This window comes from Engraulis encrasicolus, chromosome 19 (assembly GCF_034702125.1).
Source record: "Engraulis encrasicolus isolate BLACKSEA-1 chromosome 19, IST_EnEncr_1.0, whole genome shotgun sequence".
NCBI classification, from domain to species: Eukaryota; Metazoa; Chordata; class Actinopteri; order Clupeiformes; family Engraulidae; genus Engraulis; species Engraulis encrasicolus.
The window spans coordinates 40,316,240-40,340,938 of NC_085875.1; the positions used below are offsets into that span (position 1 = coordinate 40,316,240).

Below are 24,699 nucleotides of genomic sequence, written 5' to 3' on the forward strand. Positions count from 1 at the left end.
TCCAAAAATCCTCTTTCTGTTTTGTGGGCCTGTGAGGTGATACCAAGGATAAAGAAGGGAGTACTACCAGAGAAGAGAGAAAGAGAGAAAGAAAGGACGGCAAGAAAGAGGAAGAAAAGAGAGGAAGAAAGGCACAAAGTGTGAGGGAGCATACAGATGCATCGAGACCACACCGTCGTCGATGTCGGCGGTGTTGTCAGTATCAGACCTCCGCGCCTCCAGCAGCTGTGTCATGCCTCGCTGCGCTCATGCGGCCTAACTGCACACTTCCTGGCCAGACAGAGCGTCTGGTGGGTGGGGGTGAGAGGTCAAGGCAGAGGGCCCCGTCTACCTGGTAAAGAACAAAGCCTGGCCCGATTGGAGCACTACTTTCTCCCTCTCTGCTGCGCTCTCGCCTATGGAAGACCTATTCAGCACCATAGGAACCCACCAGTGTTTGTTATTGGGGGTGGGGAGCGTAAAGGGGATGGTGTTGGTTGGGTAGGGGGGCTGCTTGGGGTGATTCTGTGTGTGGCTTCAGTTTTTTGGGGGGCTGAAAAAAGGGGAGCAACACTCTACAGGCTCAGGAAAACAGTGGGCAGAATATACTTCAAACGGCCTCGATGGCAGGCAACTTGTTTGGTGCATAACTCATTTCATTTGTCCACCATCTTAATGTTTATGTAAGAAAATTCTTTCATGTCCTTAAAACACAGAGAAGAGAAAAAAAATAGATTTTATTATTACAAAAGTAAAATGCTCTGTCGATCATTACGTTCGTTTTTGATTGCTCTTCTCTTATTTACAACCATATTTTTGGGCTGGATGACTAATTGCAATTAGTTTGGTGAAAATCCAAGCGCTACATTCTGAGTGCCAATATTTAAAATGTTGCACTTTAAAACCCTAAAAAGTTCTGCTCAGCTTTAGCAGTCCTTTAAAGAAAAAAAGTAACATCAAACTTCTGGGCTAATTAAATAGTGCCGGAATTATATTATTTAAATGACGGACAGCTAATCTTTTCCGATGTTACTCGCATTAATCCTTGGGAGAAAAAAAAACCTCCTAGGCATGTGGATTTGACACCTGTTCTCTCACCTGTGCTGGGTCTTATCAAAGTGACTGAAATCACTGAAGCAAAGTGTTTCCCATTTTAGAGGGAATTAGGGATTTGCCAAAGGCAGACTCTACACCCACCACATGGATGGCAGTCACATCCACTGGCGCATCAGTGCCTGTCTTTCCCTTACACACGTGCGTGTGCGCGCACAGACACACACACGCACAGACACACACACAGGCACACACACGCCACTGTCTGCGCAAGAGGTTAATAACCTCGCATTAAATCAACCCACAAGCCAGATTAAGGCCTTGATTGGGACGACTAGATAACGTCCTGAATTTTAAGCAGGAGATGAGTGATGAGGTGCAGGTGGCTGACTGGGTAGCTGGTTGTGCGTGTGGGCGCGGCGGGCACAGACACGGGCGAGTTAGTAATATCCTGATAAGCGTGGCACTGGCGTATGCCATCTGGGTTACAGTTACAGGACCTGAGGCAGGTCATATCCTGCTGGAGCTGTGCAGGCCTCCGCCCCTGTACTGCCAATAGGATGTGATGGAGAGGAGAAGGCAGGCAAAGCCGGATGTGGTGGGGATGATAATGATGGGTATATAGGGCACGGGGTGGCCATTGATGTATCAATCAGTTCATAGCGTATGCTTGTGTCATGAACTAACTATGGCTATGACTCCGTAACGTCATGTTTTTAACGTTTTTATTGCCTGTGGACATCATATCATTCATGATGTGCCATCATTTCATGCTTCAAAGAGTTATGCCCACAGTGTCAGCTGACAAGGTGCAAAGCATTATCAAAAAAGCTATCGGTCTATCTGACTTTCTGGTGTGTAATAGCAGGTCATACAAAGACTTCAATTTTTTGTACTAATCGTATATTTGGAAATTTGATAGTAAAATTCAAATACACTGTAGGTCTACGAATAACGGCAAAATTGTATCATCAAAGTTAAGTATTTTAGGCTTTCTTTATTTTATGAGAAATTCTAAAAATAGCACAACATTGAACTGTTCAAAGGGAACAAAGTGTAGATGATTACATTATTAATAAAGGGTAAAAAAAATGTTTCAAGTTTGAGAAACATTTTTTACAGTTTGAAAAAAGTTTCACTGTAATACGACTATGGTGCAAATGAACTTAAGAGAAGGGGCTGTTTGAAAACAAAAGACACTGTCGTTGTTGAGGGCCTATGCTGTTTGTGACCCCTCACTGTACACCTGTCCAGCTCTTTAACTGAAAAACCAGTCATATAACGCCTTTCCCTCCCCGCGGACCTGCGTGTTTATTGCCGTGCTTTGTCCATCTCAATGGGTTAAGCAAACAGAAGCGCCTGAACAGGAATAGCCCCCTTATAAAGATAAAGGTCCCAGCAATTAATTTAGCGTTTTACCATGCCTGTGATTTACAAGGGTCTAATGGTAGGGGTTAAACACACTCGCTCTACCAAAATGGGGGATGAATATATACGATCAACATACAGTAATGGGGGTGAAAATAAATGTTTAATTTCTCGTCTCCTCGGATGATTTTGTAGAATTCAAAAACTTTAGATGCTCAGTCAAATATCACTTCTGCCATACATCTACCTCAGATATAAACTCTCATTGAAGGCAAGACAGTAAGAGATGTCTTAAATATGAAGTAAAGCTCTTGGAAACTCGTAGTCACTAATAGGGAGGCCATCTGAATACTGTGCAAGCTTTATTTATCACAATACTTTTACCAGGATAACACCACCACAAATAAAATAATCGCCTGAGTCATGCCACACTTGACATAGGCCTACATTATAGACATCACAGCTAGTCAACTGAGGGTGTTGTAGACAATGCGGGCACATATAGGCAGCATTAAGAGGAGAAGATTTAGATTTTTTTTTGTAAACATTGCTCTATTGACTATTTTATATTTTGTTGATGAAGACCAATGTGAATGTAACAGGTTATTTGATTCCCACAGTACACAACACACTGTCCACTACCTCTTATCTTTTTGTTCCACACACACACACACACACACACACACACACACACACACACACACACACACACACACACACACACACACACACACACACACACACACACACACACACACACACACATCTTTTTCCAAATGATGAGGCTGCCCTCTAGTGGGGGAATGCACTTACATCAACCGTCTGCTTTCATTAACTGTGTAGACCAGTGTTTCCCAACCAGGGGTACGTGTACCACTAGGGGTACGCGAGCACACTGCAGGGGGTACTTGGAAAATGTTTATTATTATAACAAATTAATGGAGAAGTCATATTAGGACAGAGAAAGCGATATAGAACATAACTTAGGGGGTACTCGTGGCACAACTAAGATGCTTAGGGGGTACGTAAGACAAAAAAGGTTGGGAAACACTGCTGTAGACCACTAAACCAGGTTAAAAACGAGCTTCATATTGACTTATTTAATTCTCACAAGATATATTTGTATGATTGATCACTGGTCTAATGTTTTGGGGAGGCGAGTAAACACCCACTTTAAGATTAGAGTCGTAACATTTACAATTACATTCCAGTGACTTAAATCACACGAATACTGGGCTGCCTCCCTGGCAACTATTTCAACTTGATGGATGAGATACTTTATGACACAAAGGCTTCAAGGCTGGGATGTGAACAGATATTTGTTTATCAGCTCCAAATCTCTTATAATGTTCGGTCATGTATTACAGTATATATAAAAGATCAAGATATGCAATTGTTTCATGTCTTTAAAACAATTGAACATTACTGATACAAAAGAGCAATACTACTCAAACAAATCTGATGAGCTGCTGATGTGCTCTGTGTTATTGACATGACGTGACTTCATTACTGATTACATTACGCATGGCAACAGATACTGATTGAAAGTTTCGACGTAGTAAAAAAACATTACGGAAGAACAGGTGTCATCATCCATAACCCTTAACGCATCTCGTTTTTTTTTTACCTTCCACCACCACCATCATCAACATTACGTTGTCTGTGACAAACAGAAGCATATAAAAGCAAAACCCCAGAAATATCAAAGTCGCAGCGAATTACCTCTGTACATGTCAACAAGGGAGTCCTTTAGTTCTGTCTTGTGCGCCCATTTCAGGGGATGATGCTCCTCTTCACTCTCTGAGCAGCTCTCCCTGTGATCAATGCAATAACACAGAAAACTTCAGCTGCGCTTCAACCTTCCCTCAATTCATAGCAACCCAGTAGCCCATGGGAAAACAGACTTTGGCCCCTACTCTAAATGAAGCATGAAAAGCAAGTGGTGGAAATCTGGTCATATGGCCTTTTCCTACCACTCTGCATGGGCCACTAATCTGTTCTGCAATGCACACACAGCTGAAGGGGGCCTTCGGTGCACCAATGGTTGGTTCTCATGGTCATGGGGATATGTTATGGTGTTGAGCACTACAGCCTAGAGTCACAAAGGCTCCTGTGTGTGTGTGTGTGTGTGTGTGTGTGTGTGTGTGTGTGTGTGTGTGTGTGTGTGTGTGTGTGTGTGTGTGTGACAAAGAGTGCGCGTGCGTGTGTGTGTGTGTGTGTAAGAGAGAGGGTAAGTGTGTGTGTGTGTGTGTGTGTGTGTGTGTGTGTGTGTGTGTGTGTGTGTGTGTGACAAAGAGTGCGCGTGCGTGTGTGTGTGTGTAAGAGAGAGGGTAAGTGTGTGTGTGTGTGTGTGTGTGTGTGTGTGTGTGTGTGTGTGTGTGTGTGTGTGTGTGTGTGTGTGTGTGTGTGAGTGAGTGAGTGAGTATGTGTGTGTGTGAGAGAGAGGGTAAGTGTGTGTGTGGAGAGTGAGTGAGTGTGAGTGTGTGTGAGTGTGAACATGAGTGTGAGTGTGTGTGTGTGTGAGAGAGAGAGTGCGTGTATGTGTGTGTGTGTGTGTGTGTGAGAGTGTGTGTTTCTGTCCATGCTACCTAACACTGATGCTGGACAAGAAAAAAAAATCACAACTATCTTTATGATGTATGTGTTTGTGGACACATGTTTCATGTTTCCGCTCTTGTCACATGCATGTTTGTGAAGCAGTTTCTGGAGAGGTGAAAGAAAGAAATGACATCTCCAAATGCAAACAGAACTGTCTATATGCAATTCACTTTTAAAGGCTCAAATTTGGATAGGTCCATCCTTTGTAATTTAATTTAATTTATATTTATATTTGCACAATGACAAGGTATTGGTGATGCACAGAGGAGCACTCAGTACATCACCAGGCACTGGAGAAGGGTGCTATCATGTTTCCTCTACTTGTGCACAAGCAGAAGTCATTCGAAATGGCAGGCAAATAGGACAGAATGTTGTTCAAGTTTTGATAACATAGTTCAATAATCGAACAGGAGCTTTGAATAGCCATAACTACACTTATTTGACACAAGAAGTGAAACAATGGCAAAGCCGCCTGTCGCATTCAGTGCGCTTTGAGTTCACTGACCTCAATTCGTGATAAATGAACCCATCTCGGCTGGCAGAACTACACTGAATGGAAGGGCGACCAACCGGAATCATGCACACATGCAACAAGTTACACTGAGCAAAAACAGCATCACTGAAGACTAAAGCGATGTAATCATCACTAATCTTACAGAGCTTAGCTGTGCATACAAGTTAATGCCACTTACTTAACAGAAAGTTCACGTTCCAAGGTTGATATTTTGTGTTTTGCCCGCTGAAGTGCGCTTTTCACATCATGTGCTCTGCTTCTGTTATCCATCATGCAGTAACTGTCCACCACCTGATGCCGAGTTTGACAGCAGCAAAACACTGCCTGGTGAACATGGTAGCCTAGAGCTCCTCTAATCTCCAAGAATGTAGTAGCTCATTTGAAACTCGAGCCATAACCAAGACAACAAGAGAGACACTAAAGCAGTCTCAGCTCACAAGCAGATAATTTTTCACAGGGGTGAAGTCAGGAAGAGTGCCTATAGGCCTACACCTGTTGGCACAGTGCACACACACTTCTAGCTTCCTGAGACAACTGGCGCGCGCGATGCTAAATGATAACAAATCCGCATTATTATGAATCATACAGATGTAGACCTCTGTGCAGGTGAAAACATGTATAACTTTAACAGATGGTGCAGTCTGGCAATGTTATTCATCCACCACATCTCGAGAACGAAACGAAAAGCTGTGCGGCAAACATGCACGAGAACAAAAAACAACTTTCAAGAGTTTGAGGAGTTCTAGCCAGGAATGTTTGTGCGGAGACCTTGCAACCCACTGACATAATCAAGATTCAATCTACCTGTTGCACAATACTCACCTGTAGAAAGTTTCCAGACGGGCGTATAACGTACTTCAACAAATTTTACATTTCAACAACAAGGGGTTTCCCCAAATCTTGGTGAGCTAGCTTAGCCTTTCTCATTCCATTTAGGAAACCGGGGGGAAACATTAAGGAAGTGCATTGAGAATACTTTTACAGTGTTTGCCCGCTAGAGAGCAGTAGATGATAAATAATTTACCATTTCACTAACCACATAGATGAAATTACAAACGCCTAAAGACATCAGCAGCTCCTGCTCTTTTCCAGCTCTCGAATCTATTTAATATTCTAGGTTCTTTGGTTTTCTTAAATAGTAATACCAGCCTATAATGTGTTTCTTTTTTCTTTTTCTTGTTTTAATAGAAGTAAGGGCTGCACCTGCACATCTCAAATATGACAATCCTAGTCCTTACGCCTTGAAGTCATGTGTTTATAGGTAGGTATTGCTATCATATATCACAATGTCATGTAAATACAATGTTTACATGTGACTCCACATTTGATTGATAAGGTATAGGCTTGGACTAGAAGTAAGAAGTTGTGGTACACTGCCCCCTTTTGATTCGTCACCGTTACCCGCCAATCAGGCTCTTCCTTGTTACGAAGTCAGAGTGGGAGAAGTGATGTTCTGTGAAGTTGCGTTTTGCACAGGGACTAAAATATTGAGCTAGTTGTTTGCAGTTGGGCCGCAAAATGAGCTCAATCGGAACCGGGGTGAGTGGCACATGAAGACAAATATAGTATATATAATTGTTATAATTATTTATTTGTGGTGAAGTAATAGATATCAATGTTTTGAGACGCTTTGTTAAGTGTGTCATGTTGCTCGCTATTCTAGGAGGCTTATCATGCTAGCATTCAAGCATTGCATTTCATTGTGGCCTGTATGAAACAGTTCTGTGGCGTCAGGTCGCGCTTCCTTTCAGACTAATATATTTGTTGCTCACTGGGGTCCGTGTGGGTGCCCATTTATTTTTGTACATGTTTTACACCTCAATTTCCCAATTTAGATGAATAGTTATCAGTTGTTCCTTTGAAACTCCAACCAGCTATGTAGCTATCTGGCTATTTGGCTAAGCTAGCTTGTTGCATAGCGCTGTGCTGTTCAGAAAGGCTAGCAGGTAACTGTATGCTGAGTCACATACAATGAATGGCACATTAGCTAGGCAGCATGCTAACGAAATCGAAAGTATCTTGACGTTTGGATAAACTTAGCAGAAGAAATGACTTATTTTCTCCATTGAAGACGAGCAATGGTCGTGAAAACAAATGTGTCCATTGAAATAAGTTAAATGTTTGTTATCTGACTTCAGCGCCAACTAAAGCAAGTACTCTAACCCTGTAGGCTACTATTATGGTACTTTGTAGGCCTAATTAAAATGGTTATCCCAGTTTACATAACTATTTCTACATATGAGTTGAATTGCAATGTGGTGTGCATAGTGTTTTATCCAAATCAGTAATTTCTTTCTCTCACTTGGAGCACTGTTCATCATCAAAATAGCCTAATTGAGGATCCTGACAGGTCAATAACGCTGTCACTTTTGTGCTCTTGTTTCAACAGTATGACTTGTCTGCCTCGACCTTCTCACCTGATGGCAGAGTATTTCAGGTTGAGTATGCGATGAAAGCAGTAGAAAACAGCAGGTAAGTGTTCTTAAGATGGAAATGTAGAAATGGAATGTAAAGGCAATTTTGTATGAATTCAATTTAACCAGCCTGTCTAATATGATGCGTTACTTTTTATCCATGCTTTTTTCAACAGCACAGCCATTGGAATCCGATGCAAGGATGGCATTGTGTTCGGCGTTGAGAAGCTCGTCCTCTCAAAACTATACGAAGAAGGATCCAACAAACGCATCTTTAACATCGACCGTCATGTTGGAATGGTAAGTCGCTCCTTCAGCCGTCATTCACATACAACACTGCGGTACCGTGCACGCGCACAAGGTGTTCAGTTGTCCTCTTCACACCAGATGGTCCGTGTGCCCATGTCAAACACGGCACAGGAAACTAATGAAAGAGTCACACTTTTTTCCAATGGAACCCTGTTCACAGCACACTCAAGCCCGCCCAGAAAAATGGACTTAAGTTCTACGTTCATGTTGCTGCGTTGACTTGTCCGTACTCCTGTGCAGGAGTCTGTCGGGTAGGGGCACTGTGCAGGTGTTATGTGGAAGGAATAATCGATCGGTGTAAAAATGAGGATGATCACTTGCAAGGAGTTTTGATGAGGAGCATCATTTGAAAAGATGTTGTTTGTGGGGGGTTTCTGATTCTATTGTGAAAGCGAAGTGTACCAGCTGACGAGAGTCGAGTTACTCTCTGTTTGACCGCTTGACAGAGTTTTGTTCTTTCAGCAGAAATGGTGAAAACCTCTCGGTACCCATCTAGATCGTGGTTGCAACTGGTATATGCTTTACCATGTTACAGTGTCATTGGATTTTAATCCATGAATCCAAAGGCATAGGAGCTAACTATAACAATTTTCTGAAGTTAATTGGCTATATTGAAGCTGCTGAGGAAACAGCCCGTCAAAATGCGCCAATTCAGATTTCCTGGATCGATTCAATTCTGATCCAGAAGGTAACAGTCCGATTCAATCTACTATCCAATTTGATATCGATATTGATCTTCTGTATTACTGGGTTATCGCTTTTACCCATATGCCTAGAATTGTAAGATTGGCTATAAAAACCTAAATATCTCTGCCTTTGAAGCACATACAAACATGAACTACCTTGGTATGAGAGAAAAGTGAGTATGCGAGAGAAAGGTGGGAAAAGACTGGCATTATTTACATGAACAGGCTGTGTGTAAAGGGTTTCATTGCGAAACGGTGTATATCCATTTTGTAGAATGTTGAGAAATTGTCATTTTTGTATTGGGCATGGCATTGCATTCCAAAATGTATTTCATATAGATTTATGAAATGAGATTTATGAGATTATGAACAATGAAACCCTATTTTGTGCATGTAGCCTATGTGAATGTGGCGCCTATAATCCTCTGCAAAAGATCGATCCACAAAGTTTTGAATCGATATTGCACTTCTGGAACATGAATAGTTATCGGATCACAATTTCATCTTTTGAAACCAGCCCTATTGTGTGTAACCGTTTCCTTTACTGAAACTCGTGTTTTGTTCCGTAGGCTGTGGCTGGCCTTCTGGCTGATGCCCGCTCTCTCGCTGAAGTGGCCAGGGAAGAGGCCTCCAACTTCCGCTCTAGCTACGGCTATGACATCCCCTTGAAGGTATTGCAGCTTTATATGTATTTATATGTCCTTTTATATGCTTTATATGTATGCACGTACGTCATTAATACCAAGTTATGTAGGTCATGTTATTTGGTAATGATTAGGAATGAGATGTACTCACTGCAGGGCTGATAGTATTCAGGCTCCATGCCTGATTTCAGGCTTGACAGAGTTTGCAAAAATAAAAACACTGATGATAATTAGCCATTAGGTTATTCTGATCCCAGAAAGTGTTACAGGTTCAAGGTTTTCTTCTACTATCAGGCTTGAATAATGGTCATACACAGGCTATTAAATGTTTGAATAATGTGTCAAAATAGGCCTACGGTACGTCACTATGCAGGCTATCTTGTCGTCGTCCTTAGAGCAGGGGAAAAAGTTCAGGCTCAGGATTTTTTTTCACTATCACCCCTGTCACTGTCTTGTGTATGCATTTGGGATGAGGTGCAACTGCAGTGGATGGCTTTTTCTTGGTGTATTTTTCTCATATCGTTGGCAAACGTTCTCTCAATGTCTTGTAAAAAATGGTATAACAGGCTTGGTCTTTCCTTTTTTTTTTTTTTTTTTACAGCATCTTTCAGACAGAGTGGCCATGTATGTACATGCTTACACGTTATACAGTGCTGTGCGTCCATTTGGCTGCAGGTAAGCCACGTCAGCTGTCATTACACGCATTACATTACATTTAGCAGACACTTTTGACCAAAGCGACTTACAAGGAGGACATTCAAGCAAGTAGAGAAAGGGGTCAGTACAGCAGTATGCAAGTAATGTAGAACAAAAATAGTCGGGGACCTATAAAATGTAGTGTAGGTTGGCACCCATGCCACATACATTAATGAAATGTACAGAATTCTTGATCATATCAAGAATGCGGTAAAAAAAGTGTTCTGCATGTACACAGATTATAGTTTCTGGAGTTGGACTACATGTCATGTCCACAAATATTGACAAAATTCTCATTTATTTAAAACTAACCACTTTTTTGTCACTACGTAGCTAATGTTTTTTTTCCCCACTGACAAAAATAATCCTCAGCTCAGATACCATTTAAGCTTACTTGATTTACACCAAGGATAGTGGAGATAGGTTGGCTTACGTCATCAGAGCGTAGTACGGCATGGCTGGGAGGGGAGTCACTTTCTTCTTCAACGGTCAGTACTGAAGGCATGGTAAAGTGCTGTGCCAGTACAGCCAGGGTTTGAGTGTGGAACAGGTCATAGGATAGCCTGGGCGAATAGCCGACTGTTGACTCCGTCAATCAGTCTGGCAAAAGCCATGAGGAATCCGTCTCCGTGGACGATGGGAGATGGTCTGATCTTACTCTGTCATTTAAATTAATTGAAGTTCCAAACTCAAATTAAAACCCATATTGTGCTTTATTAGCATGCCTGTTACGTTATAGCGTCGCAAAAGCATACAAATAACAAAACGAAAGTGTGAATATAGTTACCTTAACCAATCAGTAACGGAGCTTGCGGGTGAGTTCTACGTCGCCACTCTCAACTGTCTGCTGATTGGCGAAACACTGAGAGAACCGAGCTCGAGGCTTTTGCCAGACGATGTGCGGAGCCAAAATCTTTGGGTGGAGTACAGAGGATGGCGTCGCGAGGCTAGTCATAGGACACTTTTTTTGTCAGCTGTCCTTAATTATCCACTGCAATTGATGCTGACCGACGGCTGCAGTTAATTTGGCCACTGAGTTTCTGGTATCAGAATTTGTATCCATCATGCCGTTGCACCCACTGACGATGTGCACTGTGTCCTTAAGATACGCCGCCGTACTACACCGTGGCCAATGTATTTTCCAGCGAGTTCTACAAGTCACATATGATATGTGTTGTTCTATAATGCTGTAACTGCACTGGAGAGTGCCTTGTGTACAGTATAGCCCAAAAGTTCATGCATCCTTTCTCATTCCATGCCTTCTCTTTATTTTCCTGGCTATTTACAGTACATTGTAGATTTTTGCGGAGAGCATTGAAACTGTGCATAAACACGTGTGGAATTAAGTGCTGCAAACAATAATGGATCTAGCCGTTTTCTAACAGCGATGTCAGCTGTCTATCCACCTGATGTCAACATGGCACAGCTGATGGTCCCACACATTTCAATAAGCTTTTTTTTGGCCATTTCAAATAAAAACACCCAGTCAGTCAGGCTAATCTTACGAGCTGTTTCCACATAGCAGGATATTTTAAATGTGGATGTTTTTTTCTCCTGGTTACATTGGTTTTGGCCTTCCGTTTCCACGTAAGCAGATTTTTAAAACCTATCAAAAATCCTGCTTGAAAAATATCCCAGTTAGGGGGCTAAAATGCACCAGTTACAACGGAATTTTTGTTTTTTATCCCCATGAGGACTTTAATGTTCAGTTAATATTGACCTGACTGGGTGCTTTTACATGAAAATAGGCGTGTTGACGTTAGGTGAATAGACATCGCTGTTGGACAACTGCTAGAATTTATATTTTTTTGTTAAGCACAATTCTACATGTGATCATGCACTGTTTTGATGCCCTCTGCGAAAATCTACAATATACTAAAAATAGCCAGGAAAATACAGAGAAGGCATTGAATGAGAAAAGGTGTGTCCAAACTTTTGGCCTATACGGTATGTAATTTAATTCTTACATGCATTCTTCCCATAGTTTCATCCTGGGGTCACATGATCAAGATGATGGACCACAGCTGTATATGGTAGATCCATCAGGGATTTCATATGTAAGATTTTCCATTGGTATTATTTGACATTGTTTTTTATTTTATAATTTTATTTATGAGCATCGCCCTCCTACAAGATGCCTCCAGTCTCGTGCATAGTGCTCCGATAGTTCAGCTGCAAGTATGTGCACAACCATGTGCACATACATTAAGTCACACAGCAAACATATTCCGGGCTTTACAACTTTATGTAAAGGTTTCAAGTTTTTCCTTCTAATCAAGGTTTTTCCTTTCTGGATTTATTTCTTTGTGTGTTCAGGGTTATTGGGGATGTGCCATCGGTAAGGCCAAGCAGGCAGCCAAAACGGAGATCGAGAAGCTTCAGGTGAAGAAAAAGCATTAAGTTCTCTTTCACTTTTCCCCAGTTGTATGGGTCACTTTGTAACTGTGCTTAATACTTTTTTTTTAGTTCACTCATTCATTTCCATTGCACATGTTGTGTCTTGTAGATGAAAGACATGACCTGTCGGGAGCTGGTGAAGGAGGTGGCCAAAATGTAAGTCTATTTTTGTTGGTTACTGTGACGCGTTACCACTACTTGACACAAGGGGGCAGTATTATCATTTCACAGTTGATCTGTCACAGTCCCTGTGTATCACATCGTGCACTTGTGTCAGTGCACTGACGGTCGCATAATGCACACAGTGCACTGAGGTATTTAGTGCATAGTGTCATGAAAAAGTTTGAGCACTATACACTGTGCCCTCAATGGAAGTGACTGGTAAGCATAGTATTGGCTCACCAAAATCAGTTGGCTACTGTTTACATTGCACAGCGTCTTGTGCATGTATTTACATTTCCTTCACCGCAAATGCCAACTATCTTGCTTGCAGTGTTAATTTCGTCAACCATGACTATGACTAAAATATTTCGTCAAAGCCCTTTTTTGATTTTCGTCATTTAGACTAAGACTAAGACTAAATTGGGAAGGCAATGACTAAAATATGACTAAGACTAAAATTGATTTTCGTCATTGTGACTAAGACTAAGACTAAATTTAAAAAAGCTGACTAAATTAACACTGGTGTTAAATAAAATAGAGAAAAGGAGAACCAGTGTGTGAAGAAGTTTCATTCTGCACAGTGTGATACATGTTAAAAAGATAAGCAGTGTGCTGAGAAGGTTTATTCTCTACATTCAATGATATATGTTAAAAAGGGAAGCAGTGTGTGGAGAAGTTCTATTATGTACAGTGTTGACTAAAATGACTAAGAATTGACTAGGACTAAAATTGATTTTCGTCATTTAGACAAAGACTAAGACTAAATTGGGAAAGCAATGACTAAAATATGACTAAGACTAAAATTGATTTTCGTCATTGTGACTAAGACTACGACTAAATTTTAAAAAGCTGACAAAATTAACACTGCTTGCTTGCAATACTTGGCTTGACATGAAAAGGTTGGTGTCTCAGCAACATTACTTACAGAATTAGGAGACTGTTGACCAAATTCTTCTCCTGAACTGAACACCACGTTCTTCTGTTTCATTAACAACATGGCGACCATTTAGTGTGTGCAATGTCCATTGTTCAAGCAATGTGTTTTTGTCTGTTGTGAGGGCATCATCCGGGCACTTGCAGTGCAATGAATTTACAGAAAAATTCAGCCTGAACGCCCTACTCCAGGGCTATTCAATTTGAGGCCCCAGGGCCAAATCCGGTCCTTGCATGGCAAGGCTTGAAAACATAGGCGCTATCTATATATAATATTAAGTTTGGCCCTTTTACTCTGAGGAATTTGATAAACTGGCCCAGTGACTTTTAATTGAATATCCCTGCCCTACGCACTGAAACGTAGTACCCGAAGTGCACAAGTGCACCATATGAGACGTAGGGCCAGTGTACTGCTAAAGTGTATGACAGAACGGTGTAATATTCCTTAAAGTTGGTTTACTTGCAAACCTGGCTAAGTTAAACTTTCATGAATTGTTTACCTCCTAATAGAAGAGACGCTCAGTTTTATCCTTCACTCAGAAAGAGGGCACAGTGGACTGGACTCGCCCTATATCTCAATCCATGCACTTGTGTCAGTGCACTGACAGTCAGTGTACAGTGCACACAGTGCACTGAGGTCTTCAGTGCATAGACGTGTCGTGGAAAAATTGAGCACTATGCACTGTGCCCTCGCTGGAAGTGACTGCTGAGCATGGCATTAGCTCGCCAAAATATCGGTTGGCTACTGTTTACAATGCACAGCGTCTGGTGCTTGTATTTACATTTCCTTCATCCCGAAGGGCAACAATCACACTTACAATACTTGGGTTGGCATGAAAAGGTTGCCGTGTCAGCAACATTACTCACAGAATTAGGAGATTGTTGACCAAACTATTTTACTGAACTGAACTCCACGTTTCCTCTGTGTCATTGTCAACATGGCGGCCGTTTAGTGCGTGCAGTGTCCATCATTCAAGCACTGCGTTTTTCCGCCATTGTAAGGTGATCATCCTGGCGCTTTCAGTGCACTGGCTCAACCGTAATTTTTAGCGTGAGGGCCCTAGGCACCGAAACAGTGTCCGAAGTGCACAAGTCCGTGGATTGAGACATGGGGTCAGAGTTCTTAACCCAAGATGCTTTCTGTATTGCCCCACTGACTTCTGAGCTTTTATTGCTGTGTAGTGGGGGAGACGTTTGGTGTACTGGTTAACTGATTTGAAATGGTGAGCGGAGGCTTTTTTTGTTTTGCTTTTGGTCATATGTATTATTGACCATTGTAGGGTGCCAGTAACAATAGAAATGGCAATTTTGACTTGCGATTAATGACCTCTCTCGTACTTCGTCAATTTATTGCCAATCGCTTTGGGAGTCATGGATGGCAGTAACATGTGATGTGGTACTTTTGATACTATAACATATTTGATGTCAGCATCTTGATATGCTGCATTGGTGTCACGTGAGAATAGAGTAACTGACTGGCATGCATTACTCTACCTGCCGGTGGCGTAGTGACAGTGTCTCATTAAGAAGTACCTAAGTAAGGGTTAACGTTCGGGTCGCTACCGTGGAATAGCAGCACGACAGAGAGAATCTTTAGACCCCGACGCGGAGCGGAGCTATTCCACAAAGCGACCGACTCGCCGAACGTTAACCCGCTTATTATATGGATATACTTAAATGATTCACACATGGCGGGGACATTTCTGTATTTAATGTTAAGTTTATTATCATTTTTCATGTCAAAAGATTGTTGCTGCGCAAAACAAAACAGTGCCGTTGTGGAACACCGCTAGGCAACAGGTAGCCTAGACCAGTGTTTCCCAACCTTTTTTGTCTTGTGTACCCCCTAAGCCTCTTCGTTGTGACATGAGTACCCCCTAATACATTTTCTATATCATTTTCTCTGTCCTGATGTGGCTGCTCCATACATTAGTTATAAAAATAACACTTTTCCAAGTACCCCCTGCAGTGTGCTCGCGTACCCCTAGTGGTACACGTACCCCTGGTTGGGAAACACTGGCCTAGACAACAGGTGTTGTCTATCACAGCAGCTGATTAGAGTCTTGTTGAAAAGTCGCTTTAGCAGTGAAAAGTCTTGTTGCCATTGACAGCGGTCTGATATAGACCAACCCGTCCGTTATCGCAAATATCAGACGTGCGAACGTTGGGGAGCCCCATTGAAATGAATGGAGCATTCGACCGATGACGTCACACCATAATAAATTCTATTTATTCCCCTTCTAACACTGTTTCTTCTAGTGTAAAGTGTTCAGATATGTTCATGTCGCATTCATGACATTTTTAAAGTACAGAGCTGCATTCAGCCGATTTCTTCCAATTCTTCATTACCGTGCCCTCAAGAAATTGAAAGCATGTGGCATTTGTTCTTAATTTGAAAAAAATATTACCATACCAAGAGAAATGGGGCACAAGGGCGTGTGTGCGTGCGTGCGTACGTGTGTGTGTGTGTTTAAAATCTAGCAGTAGTTCTGCAGGAAGTGAGTAGCTGTTGAGTGTAAGACGGCTTTGAAATGCATCTTGGGAGAAACTCAGGAATGTCAGTGATTGTTCTTGAAATTTGAGTAGGAAGATGTCTACACTTGAAAACGATTGTTATTTATCTACCAAGTCAGCTATTTTTTAAAGGATCTGTAAGATGCTTCATTTTTTTGGGCGTCATGTTTTTTATGGAAACGATATTTGAACTGAATGCCAAGTGTGGGATATTCGGATACTGTGTTTAACGACTGTCTTCCACTGTTACATAATTGTAGCAGGATCCATTGATATTCTTTTTTACGTTTTCTGAAGTGGGAGTTTCATTTGAAATGGAAATAGACATGCTTACATACTTTCAAACTGTGACTTTGCTTGTTTTATCCAATGGTACTCTTGTCATGGCTTGTCATATGGAGTAAGATCTTTTGGTAGAAGAAGCAAGCCTTCTTCCGTGACAGTTTAAGACCAACAACCAACAGATCAACAAGAGAGATAAGAAGACTGTTGTGAAGATCCTTGCTATTTTAAGGACAGGAAATGAAATCACATCTGTTTCCAAATGCTGACAACACAGTGAAAATGTGTTGGATCTTCTTACCATATACCTTTAAAAAAAATATATCATTTAAAAACTACTCGTCAAATTTAAGTCATGTAGAGGAAGCAAAAAGTGATGGACCTAACAACATTATCCTTGTCTTATGGTTTGTTTTGGGGAACTGATGGACAACATATTTCTCTCCTTGCAGAATCTACATTGTACACGACGAAGTCAAAGACAAATCCTTTGAGTTGGAGCTGAGCTGGGTTGGAGAAGGTAAGGCCCTGTCTGTTGATGGAATGGCTTCGTAATGCATATGGGTTGGAAACAGGCTGTTGTCATTTATTACTATGACGATAGTCTAGCGACAACATAATGACCTTACTAAGCTGCTGAATAATCACTTTCATCCAAATCCTGATATTTAAATTCTTCTGACTTCTGATATGTCAAGATGTTGCCAATCTGGGGCACCCTTCACTTTTGGCTCGCCTGAAATTCTTCAAGTGTGAAGAAATCCGCCACACTGTCCATTCCACCATCAAACTTCAATACATCTTTCAGTCATCCGACCTATGTTGTATTAAAGTTTGCAACCTGAAGAAGGTTGGAAGTTTGTTGGTGGAATGGACAGTGTGCAGGATTTCTTGGTGTGCAAAAGCGTAATTTTGAACGCTTCTTAAATTCTTAATGTAGAGTGCCACTTAAACTTGTTTACCTCTGCTTGAGATGAGAAGAATAAATGGAGCTGTACAGGTAACAATTTCAACACATGCTTTATTATGTTGCAGTAGCACACAATGTAAAAAAAAAACAATAGTCTGTGAGGCAGATGACTAATGCCACTGCTAGGAAAGAAGGCAGGGGTGCGTTTCTCAACAACATTGTTGCTTACGAACTAAGTAAGAAACTTACTTGGTTGCAATGCAATTTCCCATTGGAAGCCTTGTAAGTGGCTAACTGGTCAGCAACAAGGCTTTCATGAAACGGGGTCCAGTTCAAGTTATTAGCACTGGCCTTGTTGGTACACAAACATTGGGTTGTGCCAGCCATGTAATGCCCCCCTCCATTCTATCGGGTTTTGACTAAAAAAATAAGCAACACTAGATTTGTAGCTGCTTAGGTGTGCTAGCCCTGGCACTTGTGAAGTAAGGCAGCTTCTTTGTGTGCTCTGAGTTGGATGCACTCAGTTTTCAATCTATTCAGTACAGGTATTTCCAACTAAAGTGCTTTTCCTAACATGACCTGGATGAATGCATATCCTCACATGAGGCAGTCAGTTTGAGAAGGAAATGGCAACATGTCTTCAGTGTGATCACATTTCTGGTGGTGGTGCTACTTACCATGCGGAGGCGCATGCTAACAAGCCCTCGCTGTTCTCCATTCCTATTGCAGTGACAAAAGGAAGACATGAGATGGTTCCCAAAGACATCAGGGAGGAAGCGGAGAAGTATGCAAAGGTAAGGTCCAGATCTCATCTACACAAACCTAGATTATTTTCATTTCATGGTAATCCTTCTACTTAGAGATCACGAACCCCCCCAAACGAGCCCCTCTGCTGGGTCACGCCATTTCTTTGTACCTTTTTTCATTCGTACAGACCGCCTTGAACGCCCAAATTTAAAAACAGTTACTCTTTTGAACAACTATCAACTCTGCTGAAGTTTGAAACGTGTTCAATTTTACCCAATCGATGAAGCCCTCTAACTATTTCTGGAATCTCACTTAACCACTGCCATTCACGTGCCTGGTAAACAACCCCAGACTTTTGCAGATGAAAATTGGTTTACACATGTAGAGCAATTAACCTGTAATTAAGTGGTGTGCAACGTTTTGTCTCTTGCCAAAACTTTTGTTGCCAACTATAATGACTGTAAAAAAGACTTCTTGTAGGCCATCACTGGAACATCTTTAATGTCCGACCCTTAAGAATTTTGAATGTGTAAAGAGTGGCAACCACACAGACCTAGACTAAACTAGACTGTCAGTGCTTGTTCTAAACACAGAAACCAGGACGCAGCACCACCATCTTACTACAGACTAACTTGGATGTGAACAATAGTCTCACGTGGGACAGCTTCAGCCAGCCATCTTTTCCAAAGACACTTAGGGTAACCGTAGCAAACAGGAGCCCAGAGTAGGCAGAAAGCACCTGTACAGAAATATGCTTTCTGTGTCTCCCCTGTTTGCAAAGTTGTGAGAACCCTCATTGTAAATGCATTTGGTTGCTTGTAACTTGTTGCCAGAGCAGGGGGGGAACATAAATAAATAGGGAGACCCCACATTATATCGTTACCTTAATTGACTTTCATATAGACAGCCAATATGTAGCTGCCTATAGAAATCCTTTACCAACATTAATTACCCGGAATAAATCCTTACGGACCGTAAATAATAGGGATGGCACAAACCGCACCGAAAACCGAAACCGTAGAATTCACACACATACCGAACCGAACCGTGTAATCCATGGCAAACCGCAATTCATGTAGTGCCCAGAAAAATATGTAAAACAGAGATTCTAGGAGTATCTTATCCAGTCTCTCTGATTAAAACATTAGCGTATAAGACCAAATCAGAGGATGACACAATTAAAATCACACCATTTTCACATTATAAGCCTATACAAACCATATGTAGGATATTTAGTGATAAGTCCGATTCTATTAGCCAGTGCACCATTTATCATGAACTAAAAAAAAAGAACCGTAGAGAACCGAAAACCGTGACCTTGACACCGCGATATGAACCGAACCGTGAATTTTGTGAACCGTACCACCCCTAGTAAATAACACGCATTACATGCAGATTTTCCCAATAACATAGGCTACCGGTACATTAATACAGTTTGCGGTGCGAAGGCTGTGCTAAAGTCTGCGATAAAATGGGGCCGCCGGTCCCGGAAACGTGTTACCGAATGCACTAGTTTACTGTAGGTCTGTGGTGCCAACAAATCAGTCTGTATCGGTCAGGCTACTAAGGATGCTGCAACATGGTGTGGGTTTAGTGTTGTGGTCTTGGCATTAAAAACAAGATATAATCCAAAATGAAAAAAAAGTAGGGATGTTAACCGGTTAACCGATAGTAGACCAGATCAATGTTAACCAGTAAAAAAATTCTGCCACCGGTTAACCGGTTGTTATAGTAATAATAATTATAATGATAATTTACTCCCAAAAAGCCCCCTAAAAAACAATAATTTTGAGTACGATAATTCAGCATTTTCCATCTGGCAGCAGTGGCTGGACATGGCAGGTCCTGTCTGCGCAGCAAAAAAAAGACTTATGTGAAAAAAAAAACGGAAAAAAAAACAGTGTTGTGCATATCAGGCACGCGAACGTTGTATGATTTAAGATAACCGGTTAACCGGTTAATGAGTCTCTGTAGCCGGTTAAGAATTTTTTCAATTTTCGCCATCCCTTAAAAAAAGCTCAGATTAAATCAGTCTGCTTCAGAGTACTAATGGGCTTGTGCAGAATTCAGGAAGTTATGATTGGTCGTAAATAGTGTTGAACATGGCTTTTGGATTGTATCCATTCTCATTACACCCAGGCAAGCGTCAGACATGGATACAATTCAAACCCTACAGGCTGAGGTAGACTAGAAGCATCATGTGTTTGGTCATAGTGTCACCTTTGTGTGGAGACAACTTTGTAGGAACACCATGATACACCATGTTGCAAGGGTTATTACTCAAACTGAGTGAACTTACTGTGCATGGCAAAAATGACAATTTGTGCGAGAAAATGACCACAGTAGAAAATAATGTGATGGGTGTCAAAAGTGTTAAGGCATAAAAGAGAAGTTAAACTTTTAACTTCATGGTAATGAGCTCTGACTCTGCAAACAGCTGGATGTTTTGTCCCAAACACAAGGTGTTGGTTGTCTCTGCTTATGGAACTTGTCATGGTTTTACCTTTCACACTGTTTGGTCAATACAGTCCAGTGGGATTCTCCAAATATTGTAACACTTTTGGCATGTTCAGTATATCCGTGCAGATACAGTAAACTGTCTTTTTAGATGCACTTAGTCAGGGTTTCCCTGGTACTTTTAAATTTAAGGCTGCAACCTTGATGACACACGCCAGGGACACGTACGCAACTTTTGGCAAGTGAAGCGAACTTGACCATTCATTACTATGAGGGAAGCAAAGGGAAGCGAAAATATTGTGTATTTTTACAAGTGTAATATTACTAGTGCAGAGGCCGTTTGGCCTATTTGCCCATGTTGTGTATTGTAATTTAGGCCTATGTAAAAACTGGAGGCTTCCCTGCGCTGTCCTAATGTGCTCCTTAAAAGACATGAAGACATGTTGCATAACTTATTTTTTCATGTAAGCTATAATTTTCTACCAGATAGATACCATAGATAGTTTTTTTTCCTCATAGACCTAGATAAAAATAATTGTTGCAAATCTCTTGACTAACAATTAGGCACCAATATGTTTCAGTGGAATCTGAGGTGAATTCGTAGGCCTATTCGTATTTCCACATTTTGAAGGCACAACCTGTCTGTCTCTCTCTGTCTCTGTCTCTCTCTCTCGGTCTAAATTTCAGAGGCATTAGACTCGCTATCAAAAATCTCGAAAGGGACTCGCGTTAGACTTGTGATGACATAGGACAGCCCATTTTGGCCAGCCCTACTCGCAACTGATTCTAAATCCGTAGTCAATTGCGGCCATAGGTTGGCTATTGGTTTCTGGTTGTGACCATCTCGTTTTAAAATGCCCCTTGTTTAGTGCATTTGAACTCGAAATTGGCGGGTAGTCCGCGAATGGAGGGAGAGGGAGAGAGCCGGTTTAGAGATTGACATCAGTTTTAAATACATGGAGTTCTTGTGTGGCAGGTCAGGTGTTTGTAGGTTTGTCACGATTTACTGGACGATAAATTGGCTAATAAATTATTGCGATAAACAATAATATTGTCTTCTCGGCCATTGAAAAAAAATATAATGACTGGGATAAAAATGCGAATGCACCCTTTCTAATTTTAAAAGCATCGCAGCAGGGGGTGCTAGATATAGGGGTAGATAGAAAGATAGACAAGGTAGACAGACTGAAAATTAAAAGTACACCAATGTTTTTCATTGCACTGATTGAAATGTGCCTATCCATATTCAGTCTAAGAGGGTGACGAGGAAAACAAAGAAGCATGTGATATCATGCTTGTAAAAACGTATTGTACGATATATTGACTTATTGAATATTGTGACAGCCCTACGGTCTGGTTTTAACAAAACTGCTGTCTTTGGCATTGTGACGTGGCGCAAAAGGGGCAAGGTTCCTGCCATCGGGCTTCAATGTTGGGTGCACTGCTGATTCCATGAAAATGTTCATATCTTCATTTTTTAATGTCCAAATGACGTGAAACTTGGCTCTGCAACCCGCCATACCACTGCCAAGTCACCTTCCAAGTTTGAGATCTTTTGGTGCTGTGCTGCGGGAGTTATGCGTGTCACAGAGACCAGACAGAGGTTTCTTGAATTATTAGATAGATGTAAATGAGGAGTGAATTTCGCATGCGGCGGCCAATCAAATAGACAGCATAAATGATTCAATAGATTCTAGGGATGCACCGATACCACTTTTTTGAAAACCGATACAAGTACGAGTACATTAATGTGTGTACTTTCCGAGTACCGATACCGATAACCACCAAAATACAATGAAAATAAATGCATGGCCTTGTTTTATTCCACCTGTGGTATTTGTATTGTCCATTTCCATGTAGATTGAAATGTTATTAAATGAATGAGGTGGCACTTTTTTCCCATGCTGCTTTCAAGTCCACAGAACGTGACAAGATTTTGCGTTGTTTTGTGTAATAGCAGTATCGTTCCTGGTATCGGCAAGTGCTTGACGAGTATGAGTACGATTATAATGAGCAGTATCGGCAGCCGATACCAGTATCGGTATCAGTGCATCCCTATTAGATTCCATCATGTCTGCATGTACAGCTTCTGTTATATACCAAAAAAAATTTGTACGCAACTGCACTACTTCTTGGAGCCTGAAATGTCTTTTTTACTTTTACAACTTAACTGTTAGGATAACATGACCTAGATGAATGAGAACTCAATTTTCGAAGACAGTATCTGATATTGCGATTTATGGTTTGTGCGACTGTGTGCACACATTCTGTGAAAAAGCTGTGCAAAGTTTTACCACATGTCAAGTTGGCCTGATATTTTAGTCTTGCCGTTTTTTCTCTGTACCAGGCAAAATTCATTTTAGCCACCTTCCAATCCATACAGCCTGATGCTGAGTTTGCAGTGTACTTTTATTTGACTGCTAGCCATCCAGTCAGCTTTATAGGTTCACACTATTGTAAGCCATCACCTGTAAAACACCTCAGGATAAAATTGTCAAGAGTTATTTGTGGTAAAGAAGCAAACAGCCTTGGTACAGTTTGACTGATCTCTTTGCCTTTCCTATCCCATTAGGATGCCTTGGAGGAGGAAGACGACTCTGATGAGGACAACATGTAAAGCCCATCCAGCCCCAGCAGAAAGACGCATTTACCCCTCAAGACTTAAGCGCCGCTTTACATGTAGTCCCCAAGTGGACTACCCCAGACTCACAGGGCGACCGATCTTCTTATTTTGTATGTTTTATAGACCGTTGGACCATTCACTTCTTTGTTTTTTTTGTTTGAATTCTCTGATTTTGGACATCATATAAAAAAACTGTTAGAAAAAGAACTTGTGTTTTGTTTTTAATACTAAATGCACGCACATCTTCCAGGTTGCTTTGAGCCATTTTAGCAGTGAAGTTAAGTGGTCAGTGAAGGTAAGGTAGCTTGCCAACTGCAGTGCAGAAAATAACTAATACAAAGCTGTATAGCTAAAAAGTCCAAGTCTAAACGTATTGGTCTGAAATAATTGTTCCAAAGCCTGGAAGAATTGCTAAGTGAACTTTGATTTGTTTCAGCTTAATCACCTGTCAGATCTTGTTTTTGAATTAGGGTTGCAGTGCAGTAGAGGGGTCTTTTGTGGTTGCTTGCTACACTGCAAGGAATTGAACCTCGTGCTACAAATGAGCAGTGCCAACCACCAGTGTATGCAGCAGCACCAAATGGACAGCCTTGCTGCATCGCATCTTGTGATAAATTGCCATAAATTATAGTCAGGAGTCAAGACTAATGGGTATGAAAAAACTGCACTAGAACTTTTGCTACACTGTTAGGCCAACTATTTTGTCAGAGGCAAACACTGCCATGTCACTATTATTAAGGCACTGTGTCTGATGTACATTAGCAAATCAGCAAGCAAATGCTGCTGCTGGACCCATGACTATAACTAGGCTATTTACTAATCTGAGCTCAGTCTAACCATACCATGAAACAGCCATCATTCAATTCTCATCTGAGAATCAATGAAAACTTATGAGCAAACAAAGTGTGTCAGTTGCTTCTTGTCACAGTAAATACACAGGAATTTAAACCGAGTACCTTCTCCATGGGAAATGCATATACATGTCAATGGTGTATTTCAAGTCAACAGAAAAAAACATGGACTGAACATGTTCTGGACTACTGCTAAATTATCTCTATTGAACCAGTCTGTATTTGACACACAAATCTGTGTTCATCTCTCACAATGACCTTTCTAATTCGTCTTCAAAGTGAAGTAAGCAACTGCCTGTCATAACTTAAATCCGAAGAGGGAGAAGGGTCGCCCACATTGTTTACATTTCCCAACAGCAAATTACACAAGGAAAGCACTGACTGATTGTAAAATGTCTCAAGCAAGTCGATAGGCCTACATACCCTCAATAGAAACTGTACAGTGTCCAATCCTTAAAACGTGACATGATGTCGGTGAACTGAAATGAACAAATGGTGATCAGCTGCTGCTGGAGCATGTGAGTAGGCCTGTATGGTTCACAGTGGGGGTTGGAGTCAGGAG

General features: G+C 41.3%; 2 protein-coding genes across 4 annotated transcripts in view; one reads left to right on the top strand and one right to left on the bottom strand.

Moving 5' to 3' along the window:
- mipol1 (mirror-image polydactyly 1) overlaps nucleotides 1–6,434 on the bottom strand; it is an 86,455-nt gene extending 80,021 nt beyond the window's left edge. Inside the window, exons 1-2 of one of the 3 annotated variants that reach the window (XM_063184399.1) lie at nucleotides 6,335–6,434; nucleotides 4,123–4,214 (exon numbers count right to left, since the gene is read on the bottom strand). In XM_063184399.1, coding sequence (XP_063040469.1) covers nucleotides 4,123–4,132 — 10 coding nt within the window. In that variant the 5' untranslated portion in view covers nucleotides 4,133–4,214; nucleotides 6,335–6,434. Of the gene's footprint in view, nucleotides 1–4,122; nucleotides 4,215–5,503; nucleotides 5,520–5,690; nucleotides 5,820–6,334 lie in introns of those variants that run through there. The other 2 variants (XM_063184398.1, XM_063184400.1) reach the window with 2 other exon arrangements.
- Nucleotides 6,435–6,904: 470 nt separating this feature from the next.
- psma3 (proteasome 20S subunit alpha 3) lies at nucleotides 6,905–23,493 on the top strand. The gene is made up of 11 exons (XM_063184401.1): nucleotides 6,905–7,051; nucleotides 7,902–7,984; nucleotides 8,103–8,226; nucleotides 9,491–9,592; nucleotides 10,167–10,240; nucleotides 12,246–12,318; nucleotides 12,578–12,643; nucleotides 12,768–12,814; nucleotides 17,002–17,069; nucleotides 18,189–18,253; nucleotides 23,236–23,493. The coding sequence occupies exons 1-11, from the start codon at nucleotides 7,031–7,033 to the stop codon at nucleotides 23,278–23,280; spliced, it is 768 nt and encodes a 255-aa protein (XP_063040471.1). The 5' UTR covers nucleotides 6,905–7,030; the 3' UTR covers nucleotides 23,281–23,493.
- The last annotated feature ends 1,206 nt before the right edge of the window (nucleotides 23,494–24,699 follow it).

Excerpts from the sequence above, each read along its gene's own strand:
- psma3 (XM_063184401.1), top strand. The coding sequence starts at position 7,031 with ATGAGCTCAATCGGAACCGGG. Across the intron at positions 7,052-7,901 it reads TGAGCTCAATCGGAACCGGG|TATGACTTGTCTGCCTCGAC; the intron begins GTGAGTGGCACA and ends TTGTTTCAACAG. Across the intron at positions 9,593-10,166 it reads GCTATGACATCCCCTTGAAG|CATCTTTCAGACAGAGTGGC; the intron begins GTATTGCAGCTT and ends TTTTTTTTACAG.